The sequence below is a fragment of the Aethalodelphis obliquidens genome, unplaced genomic scaffold, assembly GCF_003676395.1.
Source record: "Aethalodelphis obliquidens isolate GAN/ISIS:26980383/991018 unplaced genomic scaffold, ASM367639v1 scaffold28, whole genome shotgun sequence".
Taxonomy (NCBI): Eukaryota; Metazoa; Chordata; class Mammalia; order Artiodactyla; family Delphinidae; genus Aethalodelphis; species Aethalodelphis obliquidens.
Genome location: NW_020837972.1, coordinates 16737303 through 16761277, shown reverse-complemented (window position 1 = coordinate 16761277; position 23975 = coordinate 16737303). Strand labels below are relative to the sequence as shown.

At 44.7% G+C, this 23975-nt stretch overlaps 2 protein-coding genes and 1 pseudogene across 3 annotated transcripts in view; 1 reads left to right on the top strand and 2 right to left on the bottom strand.

The window, feature by feature from the left end:
* Positions 1-319, bottom strand: part of CFAP251 (cilia and flagella associated protein 251) — a 71934-nt gene extending 71615 nt beyond the window's left edge. The window contains exon 1 of the mRNA XM_027124881.1: positions 209-319. The gene's annotated coding sequence lies outside the window, so the exon portion shown is untranslated. The remainder of the gene's footprint in view (positions 1-208) is intronic.
* Positions 320-485: 166 nt separating this feature from the next.
* PSMD9 (proteasome 26S subunit, non-ATPase 9) lies at positions 486-23119 on the bottom strand. Of its 2 annotated transcripts, none has more exons than XM_027124885.1 (6): positions 22860-23119; positions 18916-19018; positions 14827-15038; positions 12658-12759; positions 1193-1281; positions 486-872 (listed from the first exon to the last, which is right to left on the bottom strand). In XM_027124885.1, the coding sequence occupies exons 1-6, from the start codon at positions 22995-22997 to the stop codon at positions 845-847; spliced, it is 672 nt and encodes a 223-aa protein (XP_026980686.1). In that variant the 5' UTR covers positions 22998-23119; the 3' UTR covers positions 486-844. The 2 variants fall into 2 exon arrangements, with proteins under 2 accessions (XP_026980686.1, XP_026980687.1); XM_027124886.1 differs by having other exon boundaries at positions 18916-19015; positions 22860-23048.
* LOC113629913 (60S ribosomal protein L6 pseudogene) lies at positions 8595-9990 on the top strand (annotated as a pseudogene).
* Positions 23120-23975: the final 856 nt, after the last annotated feature.

Here is a 23975-nt window from a genome sequence, read left to right as displayed (position 1 = left end):
GAAAGTGGTCTGCAAGAACTGTGGAAATAAAACACTGTGATACGGTGAAGAGAGAAAAAAAGTAAAGCACGGAGGCACTAGGAATCACTGAAACTCACTTTGCCATGTTAAAGAGAGAAAATAAAAGGAAGGAAGGAAGGAGGAATCAGCATTTGCAAGAAGACAGCGCTGCACACACTGCTGGTTCCCATCAGCAATGTCAACACACCTTAGCAGTCTACAAAAGTGCTGATCCGAGGGCAGGCCCAGGAGACTCAATTATCCTGTATCCAGAGCAGCAATGCCGCAGTGCAAACGCAGGTGCAGCCTGAGCGTCTGGAACCCCCATTCACTAAAGGATGACGTCCCAGAGATGTTGCTGGTCAAATCTTGACTTCAGTACAATTGTTAGTTTGTTCTGCCCAACTTTCCTGAGGCTGATCTAACTCCCACCTGAGCTTTGGTTTGAGAAGTTCATAGGAAATTCAGCTGGGGTGATAACATGCTCATATCAACACTGTAAAACTGTTTATTTGGGGGAAAAAAACAAAATTTCTAGAAGCATAAAGTCACATCAGCACCTACCAGAATAACTCCCACCCACCTGCTCACAATCCAGAGGATTCCCATGTAGGGCCGTGGCCTAATTTGCAGAAGATGCTAAACACAAATCTAGTTTTTAACAATGCGTTAATCCCAAGAGATCACACTGGGAGGCCACAGCGTTTCTACCACCTAGAAGTTCAGGCTCCCAGCCTCTTCCAGATCCTTGAGCTTCAGGAAGAGAAGAGAAGGAGGAAATGCCCACTAGACCCAAGTCTGGGGCAAGGGAATATGCTTTCCTGTTTCTGTTCCCCAGGGACAATCATCTTTGCAAAGGAATAATGTTGCAGCTGGAAGGAAAAAAAAGGAACAGTGTAAGTTTGTGGCTCCATTCAGGAAGATCAGAAGTGAGCCGTCCTGAGCTTTTCACCTACATGCTTTCATTCTTTCAAAGCAAACGTCCAGTTAATAAAAGAACCAGAGCGACCAGGGCTCCCTCCACCTCCATACCTGGAATCTCATTCCCGCCACAAGGACTTATCATGAGTTGCTACAGGCAGTCTGGAAATTCCCTTCATTTCCCAACGACCCCACCTCCCGCCCGCAGCTTTGTGTCTAGCAAGCATGCAGTGCACGCTGCAGTGTGAATGAACGGACACGGATACTTTACCCCAGCAGTCCTTTTCCCGCCCAGCGTGTCGGCACGAGTCTAAGCTGGTATTTCTCCCCTCTGCGGATCACTGTCACATTCAGGGGCTTCTGAAAGGAAAATGAGCTCATTTTATGTTCAACCTCCTTAGTACTCAAAGAGATTCAGACTAGAATGCTGAGATACTGTCTTTTTTTTTTTTTTTTTTGGCCGCGCAGCATGTGGGATCTTAGTTGCCCCACCAAGGATCAAACCCACACCCCCTGCAGTGCAGGCATGGAGTCTCTTAACCACTGGACCTCCAGGGAAGTCCCACCCACCAGACTGGTAGTAAGGATGCTTATTTTAGGCATAATTCCTACAACTGGTGAGAATGTGGAGGATGTGGCACTCTGGGGGCAGGCAGTGGGGCTACAGATTTGGTACCTTCTTCCTGGAAGAACACAACTGCCCCCAGCAACAACAAAGCATCTTTAAAAGGTGCATATAAGATATATTCTGCAAAAGTACAAGATGATATATGAACAAAGCATTTATCCCAGGACTGTTTATAAATTTCAAAAACTGAAAACACCCAAAATATCCCTCAATAAGGTATTGGTCAAATACAGTATAGTGAATAGCAGTTTGTTTAGTAAAAACAAAACAAAACCAGCAAAGTATGAATCCATTTGAATATATGTCCTAAAAGGTCGTATGTGTTGTGAATCAAGTATACTTCAATTTAAAAATAAATAATAAAAATAATAATAAAAGCTCTAAAAATTCAATAAATAAATAAATAGACATAGGACTTCCCTGGTGGCGCAGTGGTTAAGAATCCTCCTGCCAATGCAGGGGACATGGGTTTGAGCCCTGGTCCGGAAACATCCCACATGCCGCGGAGCTACTGAGCCCGCGTGCTAAAACTACTGAAGCTCGCACACCTAGAGCCCATGCTCTGCAACAAAAGAAGCCAACGCAATGGGAAGCCCGCGCACCGCAACAAAGAGTAGCCCCCATTCGCCGCAACTAGAGGAAGCCGGCGCGAAGCAACAAAGACCCAATGCAGCCAAAAATAATATTAATTAATTAATTAATCTAAATAAATAAATAGACATATGTGTTGCTTGGTGCATACAAAGTTTTCTGGAAGATAAACTGTTAACAGTGGTTACTTCCAGAAAGAAGCACTAGCAGTTTGGAGTAAGAGAAGAAGACATTTACTTTTTTATCTTTCTGTACCATTATTTCTTCTTTACTATGCGTACGTATTACCTTAACAAAAAAATTAAAGTAGGTACAATATATACCAAAGAAAATTACAAGTTAAAACAAGATTCATCAAATTTTAAAACTTCTGTACATCAAAGGACACTGTCAACATAGTGAAAAAGCAACCCACAGAATGGGAGAAAATATCTGCAAATCATATATCTGATAAGGGATTAATATCCAGAATATATAAAGAATTCAACAGCAACAACAAACAACCCAATTAAAACATGAGCAAAGAACTTAAACATTTCTCCAAAAAAGATATACAAATGGCCAATAAGCACATGAATAGATGGCCTACATCACTCATCATTAGAGAAATGCAAATTAAAACCACAATGAGATATCACCTTATACCCATTAGGATGGCTATTATCAAAAAAAACAAAGGGGGGCTTCCCTGGTGGCACAGTGGTTGAGAGTCCACCTGCCGATGCAGGGGACACGGGTTCGTGCCCCGGTCCGGGAAGATCCCACATGCTGCGGAGCAGCTGGGCCTGTGAGCCATGGCCACTGAGCCTGCGCGTCCGGAGCCTGTACTCCACAACGGGAGAGGCCACAGCAGTGAGAGGCCCACGTACCGCAAAAAAAAAAAAAAAAGAAGAAGAAAAAAAGAAAATAATAGGAGTCAGTGAGGATGTAGAGAAATCGTAACCCTTATACACCGCTGGTGGGAGTGTAAAATGGTGCAGCCACTATGGAAAACAGCATGACTATTCCTCAAAAAACTGAAAATAGGGCTTCCCTGGTGGCACAGTGGTTAAGAATCTGCCTGCCAATGCAGGGCACACGAGTTCGAGCCCTGGTCCAGGAAGATCCCACATGCCACAGAGCAACTAAGACCACGCGCCACAACTACTGAGCCTGCGCTCTAGAGCCTGCGAGCCACAACTACTGAAGCCCGCGAGCCTAGAGCCCGCGCTCCGCAACAGAAGCCACCGCAATGAGAAGGCTGCACGCTGCAATGAAGAGTAGCCCCCGCTCGCTGCAACTAGAGAAAGCCCGCGCACAGCAACAAAGACCCACCACAGCCAAAATAAATAAATAAATAAATCTTTTAAGAGATTGAAGATAGAATAACCATATCAACCTGCAATTAAACATATGGGTATATAACCAAAGAACTGAAAGCAGGGACTTGAACACATAATTTGTATGCCCATTTCATAGTAGCATTATTCACCAAAATGGTGAATAGCATTATAGCCAAAAGGTAGAAGCAACCCAAGTGGCCATCAATGGATTACAGGATAAACAAAATGTAGTATATACACACAGCAGAATATTATTCAGCCTTTTTTTTTAATATAAATTTATTTATTTTTGGTTGCATTGGGTCTTCGTTGCTGCATGCGGGCTTTCTCCAGTTGTGGTGAGCGGGGGCTACTCCTTGTTGCAGTGCGCAGGCTTCTCATTGGGTTGGCTTCTCTTGTTGCAAAGCACGGGCTCTAGGTGTGCGGGCTTCAGTAGTTGTAGCATGCGGGCTCAGTAGCTCTGCGGCATGTGGGATCTTCCCGGACCAGGGCTCAAACCCATGTCCCCTGCATTGGCAGGCGGATGCCCAACCACTGCGCCACCAGGGAAGTCCCTATTATTCAGCCTTAAAAAGGAAATTCTGACACATGTAACAACCTGGATGGACCATGAAGACGTTATGCTAAGTGAAACACATGAGTCACAAAAGGACAAATATAGTGTGATTCCACTTAGAGGGCTGTATATAGAGCAGTCACATTCATAGAGACAGAAAGTAGATTAGTGGTTGCCAGAACCTTGGGGAGATGGGAATGACTAGTTAGTGTTTAATGGGTAGAGTTTCAGTTTGGGAAGATGAAAAAGTTCTAGGGACAGTGGTGGAGATGGCTGCCGAACAATGTGAATGTACTTAATGCCACTTAAAAATGGTAAATTCTATGTTATGTACATTTTACCGTAATTTTAAAAAATTAAGGCAGATCTATCAATGGGATCTCTGAATCAGAAAAAATAAAGCATGATGAAAAACAAAAAAAGACACCATTTTCCACCTCGATTGTCACAGGATAAAAGACTGACAATAACACAGTTGGGGAGGGTCAAGAAATAAGCACTCACATACACTACTGGAGAGAACATGAACTAACGCAAGCTTCTGGGAGGACACCTTGACGACACCTATCAAATCGGTAAATGTGCATTGCCTTTAACCCAGTAATTCCACTTCTAGAAATCTGACAGAAACCCTCACACAAGATAAGAATATTCACGACACCACTATTTGTGGTGGCCAAATATTGGCAATGGCTTAAATGTCCAGGTTGGGGGTCTGGTTAAACGAACGATGAGAAACCAAGCCAGGGAACATGGTACATTGTGTACCGATACACGTGTACCAACATGGAAATCCCTTCAAAGGGAGAAACATCGAGAACGGTACATAGAGTAGGTCTTCTTTGTGACTTCTTTTTCAAAAAGCAATCACTGTAGACATACACATCCACACCCAGAAAATGTGTGAGAGCTTCACTGATGTGTTTCCAGTTCTGGAAATGATGGCCCTGGGAGAGCTAGAAATCCAGAGGGTTTCTACCTATGGCACGTCCTAGATGTCTTTCTGATTTGCCCACTTGCACCTCCAGCCCATTCGTCAAAGACACCATCATCTCCTGACCTGGCTGCTAAAACTCTGTCAGCCCTCCAATCAGCTCTCTACCTGGCCTCTGGAGAAATCTTTTCAAGGCACGAAGCTGCTTACAGCTGTTATTCTCCAGCTTGGAAGAAGCTCTCTACTGCTGCTCGGGAACATTGAAGAAGGGCCCTGCCTCCTCCCCTCTCCCCCTCTTCCTTGCTCTGGGTTCCAATCAGCCTTCTCTGATCCTCTCACCTCAGGGCCTTGACCCTGCTGGTGGGCTCCTCTCCCTGCCAGTCTTGATAAACTTCAATACACTTAGAGGCCACGTCTTCAGGAACACTCTCCTTCAACCCCAAACTACATCAGAACCCCACTATTTGCTCTCCTAGCCCCCTTGAACTGTCCCTTCATAGCACTCACTGGAGTGTACAATTACACATCTGTGATTATTTGATTAATGCTCATCTCCCCCACTAAAATGTTCCCACGGACCCTTGGTTGACCTGTTTTGTTCCCTGTTGTAGCGCCTGCACCTTGCCCAGGACTCAGAGCAGGGAAGGTACTACAAGGGAGGGAGAAATCCAGGACTTTTATTCTTACTTGAAATACGTTCGCATTGTATGAGTTTTTTTCACAATAAAAACACATTATTTTTATTATTGAAATATAATTCATATACAATAAATTCACCATTTTAAAGTATATATTCAGAGACTTGTCCAACCATCACCACTAACTAATTTCAGAGCATATTTCCATCACCCAAAAAGAAACCCCATACCCATTAGCAATCACTCCCCATTCCCTCCTCCCCCAGCCCCTGGCAACCACCAGTCTGCTTTCTGTCTCTGCTTTCTGTGCATTTGTCTATTCTGGACATTTCAGAATTCTAAAATATGTGGCCCTTTCTGGGACTTCCCTGGTGGCACAGTGGTTAAGAATCCGCCTGCCAATGCAGGGGACACAGGTTCAATCCCTGGTCAGTGAAGATCCCACATGCCGCGGAGCAACTAAGCCCATGCGCCACAACTACTGAGCCTGCGCTCTAGACCCCATGAGCCACAACTACTGAGCCCACATGCCACATTACTGAAGCCCACACGTGCTCCACAACGAGAAGCCACCGCAACGAGAAGCCTGTGCACCACAGCGAAGAGTAGCCCCTGCTCGCCACAACTAGAGAAAGCCCGCGTGTAGCAATGAAGAGCCAACACAGCCAAAAATAAATTAAATAAATAAATTTAAATAAATTAATTAATTAAATATGTGGCCCTTTCTGTTCGGCTTCTTTCACTTACCAGAAGTCCTTTGAAGGTTCGTTAATGTTATAGCATATCGGTACACCAATCCTTTTTATGGCTGAATGAAATACACATTATTTTTATAATAAAGAAAAATTATTTTAATTTAAGGGTTTTTTCCTTTGAAAGTATATGCATTCCAGACACTCACCTTTAGAAAATTATCTAAGGAAACAGAGCTTTGTCTACAAGAGTGTTAATTTTCAGGTTCCCATAAAATTGGAAAGTACCTAAAAGTCTAACAATAGAATGCTGTGGGGTTTTAAAAAACTTTTTTTAATTCATAGAGCAGAGACCATAAAAACCCAGACCCCTTATTCTCAAGCTGGGCTCTGGTTCCAGGAGCACCCCGGGCCCTGAGGGCGTGAGGTCCCCCCACCCCCTCTAGCTTATCCCAGCAGCTCAGCTTTTATCTGTTTGATATTTTGGAATTCCCCAGGAAATTTCACTTGAAGAAAAGGTTCTGTTGTTAGAAAACATTCAAAAAAAAAGAAAACGTTCAATGACTACTTTTGTAAAGAAGGCCTTATACGGTGTTAACTATAGTCACCACACTGTGCATTCTGGTATACGGTAATACTCTATGCATGTCTGACAGCGGCTAGAGAGTAAATCTTCAAAGTCTTCATCACAAGAAAAAAATGTGTAACTATGTATGGTGACAGATGTTAACTAGCCTTACTGTGGCAATCATTTCCCAATATATGCAAATATTGAATTACTATGTTGTACACCTGAAACTAATATCATGTTATTTGTCAGTTATACCTCAGTTTCTTTAAAAAAAAAAAGGATCTGTAGGCCTATAAAGAGCCTAAGAATATATTTAACTGGAAAAGACAAATTAAAAACCAGTGGCTATTATGAGTAATCACCAAAAACTGGAAAACAACCTAAATGCCCCACACTGGGAAACGGATGAAGAGTCTGGGGCTCATTACACAGTGGAGCACTACTCAGCAGTGAAAAGGGATGAACTACAGATGCACGTGACCATGTGGAAGAACGGCAGATTCATGACACTGGGTGAAAGTAGCCAGACTTAAAGGGCTTTATACTCTGCAGTTTCACTTATATGACATTCTGGAAAAGGTAAAGCTACAGGGATGGAGCACAGATCAGTGATTTCCGGGCGATGGGGGTGCAGAGAGGGCTTACCTACAAAAGCATGAGATCATTTCGGGCTGTAGAACTGCTCTGTATCTTCATGTGGTGACATTTACATAACTACATACAGTTGACAAAATTCACAGTACTGGACACTGAACAGGGGGAATGTTGCTGTGGGTCAATTAGACCTTAATGAAAGCAACCAGTAGCTCTGTGTGTTGATGTATGAAGGACACACAGTTGGAAAGTGGCTGCCTTTGGAGGACAGGAAATGCACCTGGAGGAGAGGGAGGTTTTTCATTCCATGTTCTTTGGTTCTGTTTTTACCATGTGTTTGTATTACCTCTACCAGGAAAAAAAAAAAAAAGACGTATTTACAAAGCAAACCACTAACAATGAGCCCAGACAACTACAAAGTTTAAAAGTATGTGCAGCAAGGTACCCAAGAGACGTGAGTAAACTATGACACACTAGCAAGCTGGGGGTGGGGTGGGGAGGAAGGAGAGAAAAACTGAGACTTTCGGTAAACATAACAGAATGAACCTACATCTGCATCATCTCTAGAAATCTCACTAAAATGATGACTGGACAGTAAAGAGGTAACAAAGGTACCATGCCACAAGGATAAACTCTTTGAAATTCCTTCCTTCCAAAGCTAAAGCCTAATTCCCCTCCCTTTGAGTGGTGGCTGGACTTCGTCGCTTCTAACGAATAAAGTGGAAGTGAGAGTGTGAATCTTCAGAGACTGAGTCAGAGCAGGTGCTGCTGACTCCTCTCTGCTCTCACTTGGACCGCCCATTCTTGGGGAGGTCAGCCACCACGCTGTGGGGCATTCAAGCAGCACTGTGGAGAGGCCCTTGTGATGAGGAACTGAAGCCTCCTGCCAACAGCCATGTGAGTGAGGGATCTTGGAAACAGATTCTCTAACCTCAGTCAAGCCCTCAGATGACTATGGCCTCCGCTTATATCCTGACCACAACCTCATGAGAGACCCTGAGCCCAAACCACCCAGCTACATGGCTCCTGGACGCTGCCTGACCGCCCAAACTGTATAAGATAATAAATGCTTGATGCTTCGAGCTGTTAAAGCTCTGGGGTGATTTCTCACTCACCAATAGACAAATAATACACCCTTTATAGCCAGGGGTTAAAGGGAAGCAGAGCAGGAACAAATGGATTTGTTCCGGGGAACCCAGAAAGGCTCCAAACAAACAGATCAAAGAAACAGAATAAAGAATTGCACACATAAGAATTATAGAACAGAGGTGGCAATATAAATGAGTGGGTAAAGTACTAACTTTTCAATAAATGGTGTTGGGACAACTACTGTCCATTTGGGGAAAAAAATTAAGTTTGGTGCCCTGCCTCACACCATTCAGAAAAACTAATTTCAGATAAGCTATAAACCCAAGAGAAATGAAAACATATGACCACACACAAACTTACACAGAATGTTCACAGAAGTATGACCCTATAACAATGGCGAAAAAGTGGCAACAACCTAAATATTCATCAACTGATGAATGGATAAATAAAATATGGTCTATCCATACAACGGGATATTATTCGGTCATAAAAAAGAACGAAGTCCTGGGATCCCCTGGTGGCGCAGCGATTAAGAATCCGCCTGCCCTTTTTTCCCATCTTGCAAGATGGTGGGTGAAAAGGCTGAGAAGCCAGATACTAAGGAGAAAAAACCTGAAGCCAAGAAGGCTGATGCTGGTGGCAAGGTTAAAAAGGTGAAGCAGGGGAAGCAAGGGAAGCCCCACTGCAGCCGAAACCCTGTCCTGGTCAGAGGAATTGGCAGATATTCCCTATCGGCTATGTATTCCAGAAAGGCCTTGTACAAGAGAAAGTATTCAGCAGCTAAATTCAAGGTTGAAAAGAAAAAGAAGGTGAAGCTTCTTGCTACTGTCACAAAACCAGTTGGTGGTGACAAGAATGGTGGTACCCGGGTGGTTAAACTTCGCAAAATGCCTAGGTAACATCCTACTGAAGATGTGCCTCGAAAGCTGTTGAGTCACGGCAAGAAACCCTTCAGTAAGCACGTGAGAAAACTGCGCGCTAGCATCACTCCTGGAACCATTCTGATTATCCTCACTGGGCGCCACAAAGGCAAGAGGGTCATTTTCCTGAAGCAGCTGAGCAGTGGCTTGCTACCTGTGACTGGGCCTCTGTCCCTCAATCGAGTTCCTCTGCGGAGAACACACCAGAAATTTGTCATTGCCACTTCCACCAAAATTGATATCAGTGGTGTGAAAATCCCAGAACATCTCACTGGTACTTACTTCAAGAAGAAGAAACTGCATAAGCCCAGGCACCAGGAAGGTGAGATCTTCGACACAGAGAGAGAGAAATACGAGATTACAGAGCAGCGGAAGGTTGATCAGAAAGCTGTGGACTCACAAATTCTGCAAAGAATCAAAGCTGTTCCTCAACTCCAGGGCTACCTCCGCTCTGTGTTCGCTCTTACAAACAGAATTTACCCTCACGAAGTAGTGTTCTAAACTTCTTACAAAGAACCTAATTAAATAATTCGGTCCATTAAAAAAAAAAGAATCCACCTTCCAATGCAGGGGACACGGGATGGAGCCCTGGTCCAGGAAGATCGCACATGCCGCGGAGCAACTAAGCCTGTGCGCCCCAACTACTGAGCCTGCGTTCTAGAGCCCGCGAGCCACAACTACTGAGCCCGCATGCCGCAACTACTTTAGCCTTCATGCCTAGAGCCCATGGTCTGCAACAAGAGAAGCCACCGCAATGAGAAGCCCGCACACCGCAACGAAGAGCAGCCCTTGCTCGCTGCAACTAGAGAAAGCCTGCGCGCAGCAAGGAAGACACACGCACCCAAAAATAAATACATAAATAAATTTATTTTTTAAAAAAAGGAATGAGTTCCTGACACATGCTACAACATGGATGAACCCTGAAAACACTATGCTAAGTGAAAGTAGTCATAAAATATCACATATTGTATGATCCCATTTATATGAAATGTCCAGAATAAGCAAGTCCATAGAGGCAGAAAGTAGTTTAGTGGTTGCCAGGGGCTGGTATATATGGGGGGAATAGGGAGTGACTGCTAACAGGTACAAGGCTTTTTGAGGTGATGAAAATGTTCTAAAATTGATTGTGGTGATGGGTGCACAACTCTATGAATAGACTAAAAACGACTGGATTATGCACTTTAAATGGATGACCTATAAGGTATGTGAATTGTACGTCAATTAAACTGTTATAAAAAACAATAATAGGGAATTCCCTGGCAGTCCAGTTGTTAGGACTCCAAGCTTCCACTGTAGGGGGCCCAGGTTTGATCCCTGGTCAGGGAACTAAGATCCTGCAAGCTGCACGGTGTGGCCAAAAAAATAATAATAAATAAATAATAATAATAATAAAAGATACATTCCAGACGGATTAAAGAAAAGCTAAAGACAAAAGTACTAGAAGAATTTCTTTAAGAAGACACAAAATGCCAAAGCCGTAAAGCAAAAAACTGATGAATTTGACAAAATCAAAATTCTAAACTTCCACGTAAGTACAGACTTGATGAAGGTGTCAGTCAGTGCAGAAATGAGGGCCTGACCTCTAGCACGGCGCCAACACTGGCCAACTGTTTCTTGGCCTGATGCCTGCCTTCTGATGAGTTACACATGGATGAGCAGCGTGGCCAAGTGGGGGCTGTGTGGGTGCAAGACAAACCAAGAATTGTCGGTTGAACTGAAGATTTCATTTGGGAACCAAAAACTTCAGTAATTTCTCTGTACTTTGAGCCCCATATTTCTCCTGCAAAGTAGGCATCTTTGCCAAAAAAAGGTTTGGTTTGGGTTACATTACTGAGAAACAAGATGAGATGGTTACGTGGAAGTATTTTTTAATGGCATATTCTGCCAGAAACTAGAAGGCTGCAGCCTATTTTGAATTTCAACTTTTATTATATCTTTAAGGAATGAAATTATCAAAAGGCACACAAATCAAGTTCTAATATACTACTGTTTGAACAGTACTACACTATTATGCACTGTACTGTATTTCTTTATTTTAATCCTCAGGGATGGTTTTGGCAGCAAAGAGCCCTATAATATTAATAAATTTAACAAAATGGATATCTAAGTGAATTAAAAAAAGAAACTTTCAAGTAATCAAAGTTACCATAAAGAAAGTTAAAAGAAAAGGAGCTAATCAGGAGAGACATGTGCAATGTATAAACAGGCAAAGATTTAATATATAGAATATAGAAAGAGTTCCTACAAATCAATTTTTAAAAAGGACAAATAACCCAATAGAAAATAAGTGGGGAAAAAAGACTAACAGACAATTCATAGAAATGGTACTCAATCTCACTGGTAGTCAGGAAAATACAAATTAAAACAAGATGGCATTTTAGCAAAGTTATTAAAAGATCAGTAATGGAGTACTGCTGATGATATGATACACAGTTGACCCTTGAACAACATGGGTTTGAACTGCTTAGGTTCGCTTACATGTGAATTTTTTTCAATAAATACAGTACTGCACAATCCGTGGATACAGAGGGCCAACCACGGGACTTGAGCATCTACAGACTCTGGTATCTGCACTGGTCCTGAAACCAATCCCCCGTGGATACTGAGGGACGACTGGACTCACATACTGTTGGTCAGGGTACAAATTCATAAAACTTTTTCAAATTACCTATTAAAATCTTAAGTGTGCATTTGCTGAGGGCTTGTAATTCTACTTCCAGGTGTGCACAGTTGTGAACAAGTATGCACGACTATTCACACTGGCATAAAACTGGAAATGAACAAGACGTCCACTGATAAGGCAGCGGGTGGACAAACTTCTATCCATTCATACCATGGAGTGCTATGCAGCAGTGAAAAAGAGCGAGGTGTGTGCCCAAATGAAAAGATGTCTAAGAAACCTTGTTAAATGAAAACGGGGATAGGAAGCAGGAGAGGGGTATTTTAGACAGGGTGGCTGGAAAGGCCTCACTGAGAAGGTGGCATTTATACAAGAGGAGGGAGGGAAGGAAGGAAGGTGAGGGGGTAAGGGAAGAAGATTAGCATTCTAGGCAGAGGGAACAGCAAATGCGAAAGCCCCGAGCGGGGACTGTGCCTGAGAAACGGCACTCTGAGGGCAGCTGTCAAAGGCCCCGGCCACGTTTCCTGGCCCCGGCAATTCCAGGGTTACTGGTCAGATGCCATGTAATACCTCCAACTCACCCCCTCACTGTGCTGGACCACAGTGCCAATGTTCTGCAGCGACTGGAAGTTTTGGGTGTTCACAGAGCCAAACTCCACTATCTTGTCATCCACTTGCAGACCCTAAAGAGAGAAGGGAAAACAGAAAATCAGGCTAGAGGTTAAATGTTCTTCTGGTGTTCTTTACCCTCCCATACGCTCCCAATTTAATAAGCGTGTTTTCTACAGGGGAGAACGGCAGGCACGATGCAAAGAGGCTGGGATTTAGATACCTCGGGCAGGGAGGGACAGTGGATAACTGGGCCACCTCCTCCAGGGGTTCCTCCAGGGGCAGATCTAATAAAAGGTGGCCAGGTCTACCCAGTGTCTGAGAAAAGCTGGCAGTTGTATAGGCCTGGAGGAAAATGGGGAAAAGCTCTCTGGGGTCTGACCCAGGTTTGGGGGCAAGTAGAGGCAGGCCCATCTGGCCTATTTTGTTCAGGGGTCAGAATTTAGATGCATTGGCCCTAAAAGCCCCCAGGCAAGCAGCCACGGGCACAACACTGACCCAGGACTAGAGTGATCCTGTCACTCTAAGAGCACAGATCACAATTCACCCATCCCTTCAACAAATACTCGTCGCAGGCTGACAACAGCTCTGTGCCAGATGCTGTGCACACAGTGGTGAATAAAACAGAGCTTGTGTGTAACCTGCAGTCTTGTGATCACTAAAGACGACTGGCAGGACCCAGGTCCACCTTCTAGAAACTGTGCGTCCTGGCACAAGGTACTTCAGGTCTTTGAGGCTTTTCCTCATGGGTGAAATGGGGTAGATTAGTACCTACCCCAGAGAACGGCTGTGGGATTAAATATTACATGCAGGCCCACATACACCAAGGGGGGAAAGTGGTGGGGGATGGTGCGATGAATTGGGAGATTGGGATTGACATGTATCCACTAATAAGTATAAAATGGATAACTAAGAAGAACCTGCTGTATAAATAATAAATAAACAAAATAAAATTCAAAAAAAGACTAGACTAAGGCTGAACAACAACAACAAAATGCAGGTACACATAAAAATTTGTACATCATGTTCACGGTAGCATTCTTCATAATGGCCAAAAAATGGAAACTGAGGAATGGATAAACAAAGCATGGTCTATCCAGACAGCACATTAAACTCAGCAGTAAAAAGGAATGAACATGAGGGAGGGATAAATTGGGACACTGGGACTGACACATACACACTACTATATATAAAATAGATAACTAATAATAAACTTCTATATAGCACAGGGAACTGTACTCAATACTCTGTAATGGCCTACATGGGGAAAGAATCTTAAAAAAAAGAAAAAAAGAGTGGATACATGTACGTGTGTATATGTATAACTGATTCACTTTGCTGTACACCTGAAATTAACACAACACTGTAAATCAACTATACTCCAATAAAAAAAATTTTTTAAATAAAAAGTAAAAATTTTTTAAAAAATTAAAAAAGGAATGAAGTTGAGATACATGCTCCAACATGGCTGGACCTTGAGAACATGATACTAAAAGGAAGAAGCCAGTCATAGAGGACCACATATTATATGATTCCATTTACACATATATGACATGTCCAAAATAAGCAAGTTCAGAGAGACAGAAAGCAGACCGGTGGTTGCCAGGGGCTGAGGGGATGGGGTGGTTGAGGCGTAATGGCAAATTGACACTGGGCTTCTTTTTGGGATAATGAAAATATTCTAAAATTGACTGTTAATACACTAAAAGCTACTGAATCATATATGTACCTTAAAAGGGTTAAAGTTATGGTATGTGAATTATATCCCAATAAAGCTGTTAAAACTTCTCTAAAGACACCAGGGAAGCTATAACTCACTTGGCAGGATACGTGGTGCTAAGCAAGGGCTCAGCAAGTGGCAGCTACTGTTGTCATTCTCGTGTCCATTACTCAATGCCCAGCTAAAATCGGCCCTGAGAAGAGAGCCTCTTTCCCTCTCCGGGGTCACCCTGTGTCCCAGGGTCTCTCTGCAGCTAGTTGAGTGGGCAGCAGGGGCTGACTCCTGCTGGGCTGCAGCGGGCCTTCATCGGCGTCTGCTGCACTGGTGACAGCGTGGGTCTGTCTGTCCATAGCCTCCCACCCCCACCCCCGCCCCAAGGCACCCTTGGGGTGTGGATTTACGGGGCCAGGCCCTGGCTTACTGCGATGCTGGCAGGGGAGCCGGGGCTGATGCTCTTCACTATGGCGAAGGCCTGAGCTGGGCTGAGGTCCTGGCTCTGGCCCAGGCCATGGCTCATGGCCTCCCTGTGGGCCTCGGCCAGGTCCCGGGCCTGCTTCTCCTTGTCGCGAGCATGCAGCTGGTGCAGGGCCTCCTCCACCTGCTTCATCACCGCCTTGTGATCGTTCTGCAAGCCTGGAGGAGAGCACCGTGTCAGGGGCCGAGAAGACAGCTGAGGACACAAGACCCACACGTTCATTCACTGACTATTCAACGAGCACTTATTATATGCCAGACGTTGTGCTAGAAGCTGAGGACCTATCTGTGAACACGACAGAGGGGCTGCCCTCATGAAGCTTACAGTCCTGCAAGGAGAGCAGCTGTGGGACAAGTGATTGCAATGACACCTGATGACTTCAATGACTAGGAGATCAGGGAAGGCTCCCCAAAGGCAGCACCGTTTCAGCTGAGACCTGAAAGGTGAGCAGAAGGAGGGAACTGACCAGGTGAATCCATGGCCACAAACTCAAACGCTCACAAGGGGCAAACACGAGTAAAGCAGGCTGGGCTAAGAAGGCTTTCGCTTTTCTCATAATGCCTCTAGAAGAAAAAATGATGCCAAGTCTACCAACACGTGACTGGTGATATTCAGTCTGGGAGAGGCAACAGGGAGCAAAGCTGGAAATTAGGAGTTTGGGGATGAAACCTTCGGATTTTTTTCAGTACTGACGGTCAACTCAGGATGTTGGGAAAGACTGTGTGGGCCAAGCAAGTCATCTCTGCAGGCCGGGCTACCAGAGTGGCTGGGAGCTGGGTTAACTTGTTTTTTAACCTAAAGACAACTTCCTCTACGGCTCTGGATTCGGCACCTCATTCAAGCCAGTTCCCTAGGACATCCCTGGTGGTCCAGTGGTTAAGACTTCACCTTCCAACGCAGGGGGTGCAGGTCTGATCCCTGCTCAGGGAGTTAAGATCCCACATGCCTCGTGGCCAAAAAACCAAAACATAAAACAAGCAATATTGTAACAAATTAAATAAAGACTTTTAAAAAATGGTCCACATCAAAAATAAAAAAAAACCTTAGAAGAAAAAAAAGCCAGTTCCCTGTGAAGAGTTCCAGAGGCCTGAACAAACCAGCACTGCCTGCCAATCCACGTCTAGCATCCATAGGCCACAGACTTTCAGACTTTCCAGGCACCTTGGACTGTGGGCACGCAAGGCTACCTGACCTTGTTCCTCTGCTCCTGTCACTTTGGAGAACAGGTAAGGCCCTCAGGCATTACGAGCCTCTAGCACTCAACCCACTGGTGCAGACACGAGAAAGAGCCCAGACTTGAATAAATGAAGACATAAACCTGGGCAGGAAGACTTAAAATGGTGTCAGTGTATAATACACGGTCACTCTGACTAGAAAAGGTCCCCCAGGTGATAAGCTCCACGAGGACCCCAGAGCCTTCAGAGAGGCCTGGCACACAGTAAGTCTCAAGCTACTGCTGCTGGGTAAAGGAATGAATGACTTCATACACCATATACTGCAATTCTAATCAGAATTAAAAAGAATTTTTTCCTTGAACAAAATGTTTCCAAAGTACATTTCAAAAAACAAACTTGCAATTATAACAAATGCAACACATTAAGGGAAGATGCTAGTAATGGGGAAAACTAGGTACAGAGTATACCGGACCTCTCTGTGTTATTTTCCCAATTTTTCTGTAAATCTAAAACTGTTCTAAAAAATAAAGTTTATTTTTTAGGGCTTCCCTGGTGGCACAGCGTTTAAAGAATCCACCTGCCAATGCAGGGGACAGGGATTCGAGCCCTGGTCCGGGAAGATCCCACATGCTGTGGAGCAACTAAGCCTGTGTACCACAACTACTGAGCCTGAGCTCTGGAGCCCGAGAGCCACAACTACTGTAGCCCGCACGCCTAGAGCCCAAGCTCCGCAACAAGAGAAGCCACCGCAATGGGAAGCCCGCACACCACAACGAAGAGTAGGCCCTGCTCACCACAACTAGAGAAAGCCACACGCAGCAACAAAGACCCAATGCAGCCAAAAATAAATAATAATTTTTTTTAAAAAGTCTATTTTTTAAATAAAATAAACTTGTGAGAACAGTTTTTCAAAAGAAGACCAATAAGGAATCGCTCAAACAGACTCTTACGTATATTAAAGTCATTAAGATGGCATGATGTTAGCACCCAAAAAGAGAGATCAACGGAACAGAGCAAAAAGCCCAGAAAGAGACATAAGCACGTCTAAAGATTTAATACGCAATATTGTTAGTGTTTCAAATTAACGGAGAAAGAACAGACTAAATGGTGTTGTAACATCAGGCCAACCATTTGGAAAAAAATAAGTCGGTGCCCACCCTCACACTGTGGGCTAGGGCTTCTCAAATTTCTCCCAGAATCCTCCTAACTGGGGAGCAAGTGGACTGCTTCCCTGGGGCGTCCAAGGGTTTAGCCAAAAGCCCCAAATTTCCCTCCAGTCTGACTGTCTTAACACGGTTTTTCCCTACTCTGTATCTTCCTATTTGTTTTAATATTAAAATGGCATGCTTCTTTTCCCAACATCTTCAAGGAAAAGTGACGCTCTAAGAAGTCCTACGATCATAGTGTGACTTTGAGGAAACTTTGGCATCTTCAGCTGTGTCTCACCCCAGGGCTACCTGTACTCTCACTGAGAAACCTGGCCTTAGACCAAAGCACGCTGTATATAGAGTCAAGATTCACAGGTAAAACAGAAGTCATTAAGGGAGAAAGGTGGATGATAAATTCCCTTCTAATATGACTTTGTGGTAGAGACTGCTGGTTGCCTACCTGTGGCAGCGTGAAAAGTGGCCCCAAAGAGGTTCCCATCCAAATCCCCAGAACCTGTGAATTTGCTACTTTACATGGCAAAGGGGGCTTTGCAGGTGTGATTAAGTTAAGGGCCCTGAGATGGGGAGATTATCCAGGTGGTGGGCCCAACGTAATCACAACTGTCTTTATAAGTGAAAGAGGGAGGCAGGAGAGGGAGAGAAAGAGATGTGATGCCAAACCCAGAAGCTGGAGAGATGTGACTGCTGGCTTTGAAGATGGAAGGGGCTGCAGGTCAAGGAGTGTGGGCAGCTTCTAGAAGCTGGAAAAGACAAGGAAATGGATTCTCCCTAGAGCCTCCAGAAGGAACACAGCCCTGCTTGACACCTTGATTTTAGTCCAGTGAGACCCACTTGGATGTCTCATTTCCAGAACTATAATAAATTCGTGACGTTTTAAACCACTAAGTCTGTGATGATCTGTTACAGCAGAAACAGAAGACTAATAAACTACCCAATCTCTACTCTCTCTGTTCCTTGACAATAAATACATACGTATATACATACATACAATACATATACACACACATAAATAAGAGAGTTTATTTAGGATAGCAACATGCCCATTGTGGGGTACATTTCTTGCAGGCAGAGGAGCCTATGAGAGGAAAGCAGAAATTGATGCAGGGGGTGGGAGTGGGACTTGCAGGACAGATCCTTTACAGGAGGGGTGGCAGCTGGCATAGGAGCTTGTGCCCTTCCTACCTTCTTCCTTCCCTTTCTTCCTGCCTGGAACATGGACATGGTGACCCTGAAGATGGATGAATTGCCTAAGGATGGCAGAGCCTGAGTTTCTGATGACCAGCCCTGCGCTGCCTACCTCCAAATGTCTTTACTGAGGAACTGAGCTGTTTTCTGTTTGAGTGACCATAGTTAGGTCACTATCATTAATAGCTAAACGTATTTCCTAAGACGTAATTGATTTGATTGGGATCGTAAGCAATATCTGACTTGGGTTTCTGTTGTTATTGCAGTAAAAGTTTCCGCAATGAAGCAAAGGCCCTAAAAACAAAATGAAAAATGAAACCATAAAGACAGACCCCTAGAGTCTAACCTGCCCCCTTAGTTCTCAGTCCCTCGATGGGGACAGTGAGATGATCCCATCAAGGCAGAAGCCAAGGAAGCAGATAATATGGAACACTGGTGATTCCTCTGTGTGCCTTAAACATCCCCTGCTGCAAGGTGGGGGAACATCCCCAGAGAGGGTCACTCACAGACGATGTTGTGCCTTGCGGTTCGGACCTGGTACAGGTCCACGTCTGCCCGGGGGTAGCCCTCGCAGTCCACCAGTGGCTCGTTCATCCCGATGCCTTTCTGCTGGAGGGAAGAAATGAGGTCAAAAAGATTTCACAGGTATGAAGTCCTCGGGCCTCTTTCCCCAGACTCCCGTCCTCTGCAGTCATAATAAAGGTGACAGTAACGAGAGAGGCCATATATTGATCACTTGGCACAGACCAGGTCCTTTCCCACATCCTCTCATGACTGCTCTCTGTGGTGGGCACCATTTTTTAACTGACTTTTAATAACACCAGTAATGCACGAATCCATTCTCCTTTTTTGAAGTTAGAGCAGTGCAGATAAAACTAAAGACTCCTTTGAGCATCACCCCCAAGGCCAGCCTCTTCCTCCACTCCTCCAAACCCTCCTTCCTATGGGCAGCTGACACCTGGCTGGTGGCCTTGGAAGCTGGAGGGGAGTAAAAACCTCAAAGAGCACCCAGCTGAGGCAGGACTTTGGTTCTTCTGAAAATAAAAAGAGATGTAAAGGGGCCTTCAAACAGGCTTTTCATCCCTGGAAGGAACACTGAACTGGAACCCCAGTTGCCATCTGGGAAGAGGAACGGGGAGGCTAGGGGGCAGCAGAGGGAGAGAGACTTTCTATTATGTATCCTTTTGTAGATTTTGAATTTTGACCATGGCAATGTATTCCCTATGGAAAACAATACATTTGTTTTAATGTTTGTTTGTTTGTTGTTTCGGCTGTGCCGCGCAGCTTGTGGAATCTTAGTTCCCCGATCAGAGATTGAACCTGGGCCCCTGGCAGTGAAAGCGCAGAGTCCTAACCACTGGACCGCCAGGGAATTCCCTTGTTTTAATGTTTTAAAGTCTTTTCCTACATAAGTCAGAGCATGGTGCACAAAAGCAATGAAACATGTTATATGACATGTTTCAGGGATTTTCAGTCAGACTTTGATTTCAAGCTCAATTCTGCCACATACAATCTGGGTGACCTTGGTTAAGAGGTTCACCTCTCTGGGCCTCAGCTTCTTCAATTATAAAATGGGAATAACGGCACTTACCTCCCTTCCCACCTGCTCTGAGAATTAACGAGCTGACCTATGTAGGGTGCTTAGCACAGTGCCAGGCACATTCACAGAGTGGTGAACAGCGGCCCCCAAAAGATATGTCCAAGTCCTAAACCCCAGAACCTGTGAATGTGACCTTATTTGGAAAAAGGATCTTTGCAGATATAATTAAGTGAAGGATCAGCGAGAAGAGATCATCCTAGATTTAAGGTTGCCCCTAAGTCCAATGACGGGTATCCTGATAAAAGAAAGGAGGGGGAAATTTGGGACACAGGGACACAGAGAGAAGGCCACGTGAAGACAGAGGCAGGGACTGCAGTGATGCAGCTACAAGCCAAGGATGGCCAGCAGCCACCAGAATCTAGGAGAGAGGCATGCAACGGATCCTCCCTCAGAGCGCCCAGAAAAACTCAAACCTGCCAACACCTTGATGTCACACTTCTGGACTCCACAACTGTGAGAGAATAAATTTCTGTTGTTTTAAGCCACCAAGCTGTGGTAATTCGTTATGATGGCCCTAGGAAATTAATATACATAGAAAGTAATAGGTGATGGCTGTAATTATCAGCACAGAGACCAGCTGCCTAGTGTACACACGTGCTAGCGGGAGGGATTCCATTCGTGTCTGTACCTTTCTCTCTGAAAGTGTACACGGGGGAAGGATTCCATTCATGTCTGTCCCTTTCTCTCTGAAAGCCTCTGGGTTACACCTACTGTTCCCTGTTCACGGGGAAGGGGGTCTCGTATACTCTCTTAGCGCAGGACTCTCTATAGATACAGCATAAATGTGCCAGGGGCTAAATATCTGTATCTGCCTCAGGCCTGCCCATGATGACTAAGAGTTGACTGGCCTCTCCAAGTCAATACCACATCAGACACTGCTTTCCAAAGTTGAGACTCACACCACTGGCAACTCACACACAGGGCATTAAATAACCCATTCCCTTTCTAATTATCTTCAACCCTTCAATAATCAGGGAGAAAGTCTCCATTTGGTGCTGGTCTTTATATCACCTCCAGATCACTTGTTATCTTTGGTCCTCTCCATTTTGTTTTTAACAGCTTTATCAAGATATAATTCACACACCATACAACCCACTCATTTAAAGTGTACAATTCAATGGTTTTTAGAATATTCACAGAGTTATGAAACCATCACCACAATCAATTTTAGAACATTTCCATCACCATCCAAAAAGAAACCCAAGACCCACTAGCAGTCACTCCCATTCCCCCCTCCCCTCAGCCCCTGGCAACTACTAATCTATCTTCTGTCTATGGATTTACCTATTCTGGATATTTTATATAAATGGAATTATAAAATGTGTGGTTTTTTGTGATGCTCTTCTTTCACTTAGCATAACGTTTTCAAGATTCATGCACTTTTGTAGCCATGTGCCAGCACTTCATTCCTTTTCATTGGCTAATATCCCGTTGTATGGATAGACCACATTTCAGCTATCCATTTATCAGGTGACAGAGAGTTGGATGGATCACCTTGACATACACTTTTATATTTAAGGAAAGAGAGTCTCATTTTTTCATATGCTGTGAAGTTATAAGATTTCCTTTAAAAATAAAACTATCTAAGTAAAAAAAGTGAGGCAACTTAAAGAAAAATATCAAGGGAGTAACAACAGTACAGGACGTATACAGATAGAGCATATCCTGCCCGCAGTAGCAAAGTAACTAAGGTGTGAGAAGTTGCTGGCACAACACTTGAAAGCACAGATTCTGGGTTCAACAGGCATAAGATCTGAATCCCACTTTGTGACTCTGAACAAGTGACTTCCCCTTTCTGAACCTCAGGGTAACAAACCAACTTCACAGAGTATTTGAGAGGATTCCACGATATAACACATACATAAACCGGCCCACTTCAGGCACATAGTCAGCGCCCAGTAAAATGGTACCCTGACCTCCATATGATACTTCATCTTACTCCCATCACCTAAAATGCATTCCATCCGCCCTACATAGAATGTAATTCATTTACTCTTCCCCGGTAAATTGATCTGTGGTTTTATACTAGGTGGCTTAAGAAAAACTGTATCCGTTTTGGAGCCAGTGGGGTGTGGCTAGCTAAGAACTAGCCCCACCACTGCCACTTCCAACCTACCTGACCCTAGGCAAGGATTTTCCCCACTCTGGGCCTCAGTTTCCTCCTTATACAATAAGAATAACGAGCCTTTCCTGTCATTCAAAGCTGGGTTCTTAGACCAGTGCCATCAGCATCGCTGGGAATTTGCTAGAAATGCAGTAGCTGCTCCCACACATCTGTCCGCCAACAGAATCTGAATTTTAACAAGCTCTCCAGGTGATTCGAATACACACTAAAGCTTAAGAAGCTCTGAGGTAAAGTGGTTAGTAAAGCACAGGACATCTGGTAACCGTTCAACAAGGACTGATGATAGAGGTGATTATCACCCTGCCTCTGCAAACTTATTGGCCCTGTGACTTGAGGCAGGTTTAAGTAATGCCTCTGTTGCCTCATCCCTAAAATGGGGGAAATGACAGAACTCACCTCAAAATGTTGTTGGGAGGATTAAACGAGTTAACCAATGTCAAGCGCTTAACAACTGCGCCCAGCACCCAACAAGAATTCCACAAATACCTGCTAGAACATCAATTCTAACTGTTCCTAGTTATTCACGTTATTTGCCTCACTGTCTGCTGCCCACAGAGGCCACAATTGCTGCGCCTTGGGCCTCCCAGGGAGGGAGAGATCCACAGCTGAGAGCTCAAGCGGAGGCCGCCCTGGTCTCTCAGTCCCCGCCCCGGGTCTGGGGGCCGGGTTGGGAAGGCCTCCGGGCGCCTCCCACGCCCGCCCGGAAGCCCCGTGCCCACACTCACGCTCTCCAGCACGTCATAATTGGCTTTGATTTGCGCCTCGATCTCCTCCTTGCGCCGTATCAGTTCCTGTATGTCGCTGGCAGTCACCCCGCTGGCCTCCGGGGAGCCTCCGCTCTCCCTCATTTTCTTCTCCGACATCGTGAACCTCGGCCCGGGAGCCCTGACTGCGGGTTTCCCGACCGCGGACGCCCGAGGAGACTGTGCCTACGGCTCCGCCCGCGGGCCAAAACACCGCGGCCTTTCGCGGGAGCCTGGAAAAGCGAGGGGCGTGGTTTGTCGACGGGGCGTGGTCACCGGAAGCCCCACAATGCGGGAACACGCGGTCCTGTGGTGACTCGTGGAGGGGAGGTATAAAGACGGAAGGATTCCCTGTCCCACCCAAGCGCTGGCCGCGACCAGGACATGATGAACTCTTCCTAGTTAATTCATTTTCTTTCCTCATTCATTCAGCTATGTATTGAGCGCCTACTGCATGTATGTACCTGAGCACTGTGCATGGTGCTCCATTTCAGCTCTGCATCTACACAGCGCTTGAGGGTTTACAAAATAGTCAGATTCCTCATGCCCTGTTTCACAAAGCCTACAAGCTTGGGTTCAAATCTGGGCTCTTGCCTCTTACTGCCAGTAGTGACCTAGGTAAACTACTTCACTCCTCTGAGCCTCAGTTTCCTCATCTGTGAGTTGGTTGGGTATTGATAGCAATCTATCTCATAGTGCTGACATTTTGCCAACAAATATTTATTGAATGCCTCCTTTGTACCATACACTGTCCTAGGTACTGGAGGGGTAAAGTATTGAGCATTGGACTCAGTGCCTGTCTCATATTAAGGTCTCTATAAATTTTAGTACAAATAGTATTGATGATGACAGTAATAGTAATACTAATAATTTATCAAATACTTACAGTGCATCACACTGTTCTAAGGGCCCTATGTGTATGAATTCAACAACCTCATAAATGAGGATTATTATTACCCTCATTTGACAGCTGAGAAAACCATCTCAATAATCCACTTGCCCAACTAGAAAAATAAACAGCCCAAATTTGAACCCAGCTTAACCAAATGGTGAAACTTAACATCTTAACATGTCCCCCCTAAGATTTTGCACTGAAAA